At 36.7% G+C, this 8,646-nt stretch overlaps 3 protein-coding genes across 5 annotated transcripts in view; all 3 read right to left on the bottom strand.

Moving 5' to 3' along the window:
* The window catches only part of LOC107590595 (mitochondrial Rho GTPase 1-A-like), a 14,007-nt gene extending 13,308 nt beyond the window's left edge, over positions 1-699 (bottom strand). Inside the window, exons 1-2 of the mRNA XM_016279454.1 lie at positions 685-699; positions 454-506 (exon numbers count right to left, since the gene is read on the bottom strand). Coding sequence (XP_016134940.1) covers positions 454-506; positions 685-699 — 68 coding nt within the window. The remainder of the gene's footprint in view (positions 1-453; positions 507-684) is intronic.
* Positions 700-1,791: 1,092 nt separating this feature from the next.
* Positions 1,792-7,720, bottom strand: LOC107590607 (arf-GAP with dual PH domain-containing protein 2-like). 2 transcript variants are annotated; one of them, XM_016279467.1, is made up of 11 exons: positions 7,483-7,720; positions 6,735-6,865; positions 6,480-6,571; positions 5,935-6,017; positions 5,688-5,797; positions 5,262-5,411; positions 5,023-5,106; positions 3,786-3,848; positions 3,334-3,411; positions 2,967-3,195; positions 1,792-2,871 (listed from the first exon to the last, which is right to left on the bottom strand). In XM_016279467.1, exons 1-11 carry the CDS (start codon positions 7,568-7,570, stop codon positions 2,843-2,845), a joined length of 1,137 nt encoding a protein of 378 aa, XP_016134953.1. In that variant the 5' UTR covers positions 7,571-7,720; the 3' UTR covers positions 1,792-2,842. The 2 variants fall into 2 exon arrangements, with proteins under 2 accessions (XP_016134953.1, XP_016134954.1); XM_016279468.1 differs by lacking the exon at positions 3,786-3,848.
* Positions 7,721-8,213: 493 nt separating this feature from the next.
* The window catches only part of atad5a (ATPase family AAA domain containing 5a), an 18,402-nt gene continuing 17,969 nt past the window's right edge, over positions 8,214-8,646 (bottom strand). The window contains exon 24 of one of the 2 annotated variants that reach the window (XM_016279399.1): positions 8,214-8,621. In XM_016279399.1, the coding sequence (XP_016134885.1) occupies positions 8,543-8,621 (79 nt within the window). In that variant the 3' untranslated portion in view covers positions 8,214-8,542. The remainder of the gene's footprint in view (positions 8,622-8,646) is intronic. The other variant, XM_016279400.1, reaches the window with a different exon arrangement.

The raw sequence follows: 8,646 nt of genomic DNA, 5'->3' as shown, positions 1-8,646 counted from the left end.
ATATATATATATATATATACACATACATACATACATACATACATACATACATACACATATACATAAGTATTTATTTTTTAACGCCATGTCAGCAGCTTCATGGTGAAAACAGAATAAATAAAGGTCATCAAATTAACAAAAGGCTATGTAAGACATTTAAGGTGAATCAAATAATGTTTCAAATTTATATTAGTTAGAGTTAGACTAGCATTTTTTGCTGCATCAATTTAAATCAAGAATTGTGGCGGGGGCCAGTAAAAAATTTGGCAGGGCAAGTAAAAATCTGAACCACCGGCCTGACTGGGCCAGTAGAAGAAATCCTTAGCATTGAGCCCTGATTATGCAAATATAATTATGCAAAAATACATTGTATCTCATTTTTGTTGTACATGACATCTCAACACTACTTCAAGAGACCCGAGGTCTCCAAGAACCTGGCAGGATGTCACACACCTGCTGTCCTTATCTGTTCTGTCATTGATGAGGGGAATCCAATGACTCGTCACCTACAGGAAGCCAATGTGATGAGAGACAGCAGAAGCACAAGTAAAATTACATTATACAACCAAACAACTATCAGAAGTTATATAGCAAGGCATGTATTTTGATCGGTAGCTACAGAAAAGCTGTTGCATTCTCATCGTTGCAACTCTAACGTGATCAAAATAAAACCCGAACAAGTACTTTGTCGTGGATCATTGATCCTGCTGTTATATGTAATAGCGCAGGCCTCTGTAGGGCAAAACGGACGGATCAACTTCTGTCAGTGTCAGCCCGAATAAAACCTCTGCTCACAGCGCTTTAACACACAGAGGTGATTCATGCCATCGAGACTAAGCGACTCCGCATATATGAAAGCACTGCTTGCTTTCTTCAGATTCACTTCATGACATTTCTGGGTTCACATTTCAAGCTCACGCCTGAAACGGCTGACCTACAATAACCGGTAACTACGGAACGCAGCTACGGACAACCGCGAATTTCCTTACGCTGGCATGTTCTGTTTACAGTTCGCAGTTATGTTATACCGCCTCCTGTAGGACTGGAGAAGAAAAGCGTGTCAATTATGCAATAAGAAACGAAACCATTTTATAACAGTGAGACATTTTTTTATTAAAATATATTTGACAAAACTTTCAGGCAAACAAAAAACAAACACAAATATTAAACACATGAAGAAGCTTAAGTTGTTTTACAAATTAACTCCGCGATGTAATGTGCTTGACAGAAACCGAAACGTGTCATAGATTAAAAGGCCTAGGCTTGTTTTATTAATTTTTTCCTTTTTATTCGAAATATTCCCAAACGTGTGAACTAAGCTATATCATGAAATATCTCGATTCTACAATATGTATAAGTAAATGCATTTTGCACCTTAATAGATTATGTCAGTTGACCCATAATGGGCGATGGGCAAAGTAGCATAATAGTAAAACCCCGTCTTTTTACTAAGTACCAGATATGGGTGTCATTCCATAAAATATCTTTAATACGACTGACTTTGTATTTAATGTGAATTTAATAAAAACATTGTACGTTACTAATGATAACATTTTCATTGCACAGAAAGAGAGGAAAGAACATTTACATGATCAAAAACATTATCACTGACTTCAGTCTAGCCAGAGTTCAGACGATCTCAAAAACTCCCATTATAATCACTGAAGCCATTTACACTGTGAAATTAATATCTTACTTACATTCCTATGCACATCTGCACTTTATTGTATATGATGAGAGAATTCGCGAGAGAGCAGAGAATTCTCGCGCACTGAACAAAACTCCTGCAGTTTCAGCGATGACTCATCTGGACACCTCTGATTGGCCATTGCATTCATAAGCTCAACAGAATCGAGTGTGATTGGTTTTAATGCGCAGCGCTGTAAAAACGTGTCTGTCTTTTCTGTCTCTGCGCAGCAGCTGATGAGGTTTTACTTTTTCCCATTACTGTCCCCCACAGGACAAACTGCGCATTGAACCCAAAATAGTTTGGTGTAAAATGATTTCCAACCATATATTTGCGGTGTGACTAGACTTTTTTGCTCCATTTGTAAAAGTTTGTCTCTGCTGAACAACATTAACAAAAAAGCATCAAACTGTTTTGCTGGTCTTAGCTGATTTAAGATGGTTTCCCAGCCTTTAAGCTCCAAATTGTCCAATAATATAATATAATCGTAATCTAGCTATATGAACATAATGCTAAAGTTATCAGTTAGTGAAAAAAATGACATGCACCACGCTAGCAACAAAAAGAACAACCGAAGATATGGGTAAATAAAAACCGGCCAAATGTCAGTTTATGAAACCCAGGTGTTCTATGATTAGCATTTTCATCACACACTTCGTCACTTGCATGTCTCCATTTCTGTACAACCATAATTCCTTATTTTTAGTTTCTATTTGGTGTTTGAGCTCCTGCATGTGGATTCACAGTTACACGTGAGTCTAATTCGGTTCTCACTAAGATGATATTCTCGTCTTGGCCAAGGCTTGTTTCAGGATCTCTACTTGTATTGAGAGCCCAGATCTTATCCATCTTCAGACGTAGTCATATTCTTTGTGCTCCTTTTAGAGAGCTCAACCAGTCAGTCTATCCTCATCTGACCTACTGCAGTCTTCTCAGATTGGTTTCACATCCCAAAATGCACCAAGTGAGAATTTTTTTTAAACTGCTTGTTAGAAACAATGCCCCAAAAAAGTCACATTCTTCCACAGTTCCCTTTGAGTAAATCAGGTCTGGGACTCAAATGTTTTAACCCTAGATTTACCTAGAATGTCAGGGTTCATTTGAAATAGATTTAGTGACAGAGTCTGAGCTTATTGTCCCATCCAGTCATTGCCTTCACCTCCGTCTACGAATATTGGCTTCGGCTGAAAAGAGACAGAGTGTAATTTATTAACACCTCATTTATGTTTTGTTTTGTTATATTTAATTAGCACATCTGATAAGAGTGTTATAATCTTACTGGTGTAATCTTGCGGCATCATGGGTTTGGAGATGACGGTTTTCAGGGCCTCCACCCACCCTCTCTGATCGCGTTCCTGCTCGCACATGAAGACGAACTGCCGATCTGGCGTCTCCACAATTACCCCACACTTCCATTTGTTGCCTCTCGTCCCTTTAGGGACACACTCTCTCACTGAATATCCATGATTCTCTGAGCCAATGAAAACTACCCCAAGCTCAATGGCATCCTTTAGGACAAAAAGAAAAGAAAATTCACACTACTCCCTCAACAGTTTCATGTAGCACTTGTATGACACTTACGTGTTTAGAGTTTTGCTGAACTACAAAACACTGACACAGTAAGAAAGGGAAAAATTCATTCATACCAGCTGTGTTTTAAAATAGAGTAGTTTCCTGTTCAGGGAATCCAAAATAAACCATCTTTTCTTGAATGGCTCTCGCTGCTGTTCAACATATAAAAACAAATAACACTGGCTGTTTGTGTATCGAATTACTTTTAAATTCATTTCAAAATTTCAGACTTTTAACATCCGTCACATAAGTGGTAGTACAATTATTTATATAAATTATAGTTACAATAGAATAGCATACAGATGTTGGAACTATATAAAAAATGGACACAGTGGTATGACTTGAAATGGTGAGTGTGTAAAGAGGTGTGTAAGCCGGAGTGTTTTACAAGAATAGCCTGATTTATCCTTAAATGCTTGTGCAATTTAAGAGCAAATACAAACACCTTGCTACACTGGAAAATCTAGATTTTAAAATATGCAAAGAATCAACATAGAGTGAACCATCTAGGGGGAAAAACTCTTACCAGTGGGCCAGTCTTCTCCATGTAACCCTCTTTTAAATAGTTTCTGGTTATCCATGGTATTAGCTTAAGACAAAATTGGTAAAAGAGTTTATAATCAAGATAATAATGAATGCATCATTAATCCAAGAAAAAAAAAATGTTGCTCACCAACTGTTTCACAGAGCTTTGGTTATTTTTAGATTAAATTTAAATCATATTTCTAGCAGTAAACTTTTGTTTACATATTTATAATTATTATTTTTATATTATTATTTCATATTTATTATTTTGTACCATTTTATCTGTAACACCAATAAACCACAAAGTGAAACTCTTTTGTGTAATGCTAACACTACAGAGCTGAACAAGATTTCAATACTGCAAAAATGTATATTTAACATCATGTGTGTTGAAGACATGAAGTGTTCATCTCTGTTGACTGCAAGATTAATAGTTTACATGCCAAGCCATATCTGTTTTAAATACTGCGATAACTTAACTGATCATTATGTGCAACATTGAATGAGTCGTGCAGCTCTGTTGAATGTGAGATCAAACAGTTCGCATGCTTAAACTATCTGGTTCTGAATACTGCAATAACTTAACTGAACATTTTGTGTACTGTGAACATGAGTCGTGTAACTGACTGCTGAATGCGAGACGTCTTTTGTATTTATTTTTTTTTTCTCCCTATGCACCCAAAGGATTGCATTCAATTTCGTTGTACTTGTACAATGACAATAAAGTCATTCATTCAAGATGAACATGTTGCACAAATGTCATTGACCCAAATTAAGTTTATATCTACTGTGATTTTCAGTGATGATTCACAGTACAATTTGTTCCTGAATTAGCCTAGAAAACTAGTCAGTTACAAGACACATAGAGCATTCTGTCAGCTAACCAACTAAAATAAACACATTTCTTGTTTAGGAATACAGCAATTCACAAAACACCAAAACCACATTTCTGTGTCCTGTTAACATTGTGGTGTAGAGTGTTTGTTTGACGATCATTTATTTTGTGAAATAGAAGGGAAGACAGGACTTAAGCTGTTAGGTTTTAGGAAGTAAAATCACTTGGAAAAGGAGAAACTTGCAGTACTTCCTTTTTATGTGGCAATGTTAACACAACTATGACAGGAGAAAACGCTACACATTTATAAGATATTAAAAAGCTACGTAAAGCAAACTGAAAGCACTGCGGTGACACATTGTACTCTATTAAGTCAAAAACCTAGTATACAAAATGTACTTACATCTCCATCGCTAGCTGTAGGAAAGGCTGTTTTCAGGTAGACATGGCGAATAGCTCTAATGGCATTAAACCAATTGACAATCTCCTAAAATGGAGAAAATACAGAGCAGATACTATTTAGTGCTCAAGCTGCCTTTGAAACTGGTTCAGCTTGAGGAGGAAAAACAAAGAAAAACTTGAAATCTGAACTACAGTTGCACAATTCTTGGGAATAGAGCAGAAAAAATCCAGAGGTTTAACCTGTCCATTTTTGTGGTAAACAAAAAGGTTTCTGGTGTGATGATCCACACAGTAGGTGATCTGAAGGCCATAAGCATGTCCTATCTTCTCCGGCTGGAAGGTTGCATTCAGGTCCTTCACAGAAATAGTAGCCTTTGGTCCCTTAGATTCCTGAAAAGCACAGCTATTGTTTAATGAATAGCTTATTTGTGCACCTAATACATCATTAGATTCTATTATTTTTCAATCAAAGTTCAAATATTTAAAAAATACAGCTAGAATTGTGTTGAATCGTGATGATTAATGCATACTATTAGCTTTGATGGACTTAAATGTCATGTTGTTATTCGCAGTCTGCACTGCATTTTACAACAAATGCCTTCAGTAAAATATAATATTTCATTCTTGATGATGTGCAAACGTCATTGCTCAACAAAAAGTTCTCACATCCTCCTTGTAATATTTGAGGGTAAAATCGTGCACTGAAAGAACAAACTTCCTCTCGAGAAACTGTCCGTTATCCTTTCCTTTCTTCCACAGCATGCCCTCATAGACACCTAGAGCAAGGCAAATAATTTTGTTGAAAGATTAATGTTATCATCATTAATATTAGCAGAGATGAAACGGAATAAAGTAAATAAACCTGTAAAGAACAAAGATTAAAAGAAAACATCTGGGAACTGAAATGGATTACCTGCTGTGTAAGGTCTTTCTCTATTTTTCTCTGTAAACTCCATTCTTTCGTATTTGGCTCGAATCCATTGTTCTCTGAGGACCCTATGCAGTGTACATGGAATACATTTTGTTGAGCTAAATGCTGGAAATAATTGATGTATAAATTACATACAGTACATATGAAAGTCTGAAGGTACACTTACTATTTTATCATAACAAACAGATAATACTGGTTTAGCTGAATATGACCATATATTAAACAAATGCAAGTACAATGCAGCATATTAAGAATCGAAAGTACAGTTGACAGAATCAAACGGCTGGACTTCATTACCAGAAACCCCTTTTAGATGAATCAGTAGTTCCTCTTACTGTGACCAACAATAGTACAGTGCTTTTTTTTTTTGCCGGTACGAAGTTTGCTTGATCAGCTATTTATTTAAACTTCCCAAAACAGAGATCTGTTCCATTATGATGATAAATTAGTAAGTATGCGTTTCAGTTTTAAATTAATGTATGCTTTTGCTCGACTTTTCAGTCAACAGAAGAGGTTGGACTACTTACTCGCAATCGTCTGGTTGGGGCTGATAATAAAAGACTGGGACAAATTTCTCATAGAAGTTTTTGGCAGCACGGTTTCCATTGGCCTTCATGAACTTCTCAAATCCAAAAATGCATTGAAAGGAAACGCAACAGTGTTAGGGTTCACATTCATGGTCTACTGTAACCATTCAAATTTTTCTAAATTAAAACAGTAACCACACAAAAACTAACATGCAATAACAAATATCTTATCATTTGAATTTTGAGTTCACATACCTGCACAAGCTCATCATCCCAGAAGTCTAAGCGTATAGACTTGATACGACTTACAGAAGGAAGATTGCGATGAGTTCCAGAACAGTTTAGACACACAAAAATTCCCAGTGTGCATGAAGCCCAATCTGGATCTTCAAATAACAAGAGTCAAACAAACATATAAATAACCCAGTTCCCACAACCAGGGAAAAACAGGACATGTTGTCAAGCAATTTTAGGAAAAATCATGAAAATAAGGACTTTCTTTTTTTCTTTTCTTTTACAAATACATCATTTTTTTAAATTCAATCATCAGCTAGAAAATGAATCGTTTGAGATTAATCTCCATACAATGTTAGAAAAGTTAAATTTTATAGATCTCTACACAGTTTTAACTCTATACCTTTTCTCTATAATCCCTATACAATTACAGAAAAGTCAGAAAAGCATGGAAATGGAAATTCATGGTTTAAAAAGCGTGTAAGCCCTGCTAAACCTTCGTTGACAAGCATTTCAAAATAAATGTAAGCTAAAATGCTACTGGTTTCATAACAAATGCCAGTTTTACTGAAGCCAGTTACAGTGATCGAACCATGACAACGAGGAGCTGTTTACTCACGGCTACTACGAACACCTACAGAACTGTAACTTTAAACTATGATAAACAGGCTGTCAGGATATTAAGCCAGAGAATCCCAATGAAAGTACAGAAAGAACTGCTGGCTGCGAGTTCAGCCGTTTAAAGCGGCGGTGACTCTACTGTTCTTACCTGCAGCTCCACAGTCAGCACAGCAGCAGTTCTGTGACAGCTTCGCCAACTCTAGAAGTGTCTTTTTGTTCTTTTCCCGATTTGCCATAGGCGAAATGCTTTTAAAAACATAGGTAGTAGGTTCACCTCTCTTGTGTGTTACAGGGCGCGGTTTCACGCTTTTACTTGACGCTCATTCAGTGCCTCGACCGCGCAGCGCTCCGCTCGCGTCTGATTCGAAACTCAAATGCGCTTGAGCGCGCGCGGTGAGGTGCTGCGGCTGGACTATCAAGCGAGGTCTTCCGCAAGCATTTAATTACTAAAAAAAACCTTCGTGTTCACTTCCTGGAGAAAACAAACTTAAAATTAAATAATCACTTTAACATCAATTACTCCATAAGTAGGAGCAACACCAAACACCAACCCATTGTGGACAATTCTTGTGATTAATACGATTAAAATATTAAATGTAATATTACACTTGTACCAAACAAACCATGAGATTATCAAGACTGACATCCCGTAGGTGCCAACAGCCACATATTTTTGCAAGCTGGTAAATATACTCCAGTCACACACTGAAACTGCATACAGAACAAAATGCTGCATTTACTGGTTTAACAGGTGTAGTTATCTTCCTAGATTCAAGTGGACTACAACCAGACCATTTAGGAGATGAGGAAGTGAAAAGTGTGCTTCGGTTTGACATACAAACAATGTACCTTCAATGTACCTTCTCAGATCACGCAAAGGTGTGTATGAAAAAATACACAAACTACAAAAATTCAAACAGCACCATTCATGTTCACAGAGTTATTGGAATTTACATACATATTTTGAGAATAACATGTTTGCTGGCAAATAGCAAATCGACATTTATTACTTCATAAAACATTTCGGAAGATGCATGACAAAGTACAAAACAAATGATCTTCATAATGGAAACATCTCATTTAAAACAACAGTACAAATATGTGGGGTCCACACAACAACATAAAACCACACTCTTTCTGAGTATATATTACTGTACAAATGCATATTCCCAGCAGCCTTTAAGCGGCTGCCTAAAAATGTGTGTAATTTAAGGGAACTCGGAAGCCAGGAACTCCATTGTGCTTTTAGGAAGACTGAAGTGTATTCCATCCAAATAGTGCAAGAACCTTTACAAGAGGGGGGGGGGGGGGG

This window comes from Sinocyclocheilus grahami, unplaced genomic scaffold, assembly GCF_001515645.1.
Source record: "Sinocyclocheilus grahami isolate Dianchi unplaced genomic scaffold, SAMN03320097.WGS_v1.1 scaffold130.1, whole genome shotgun sequence".
NCBI classification, from domain to species: Eukaryota; Metazoa; Chordata; class Actinopteri; order Cypriniformes; family Cyprinidae; genus Sinocyclocheilus; species Sinocyclocheilus grahami.
The sequence above is the reverse complement of the archived record's forward strand: the minus strand, read 5'-3'. Positions and strand labels throughout refer to the sequence as shown.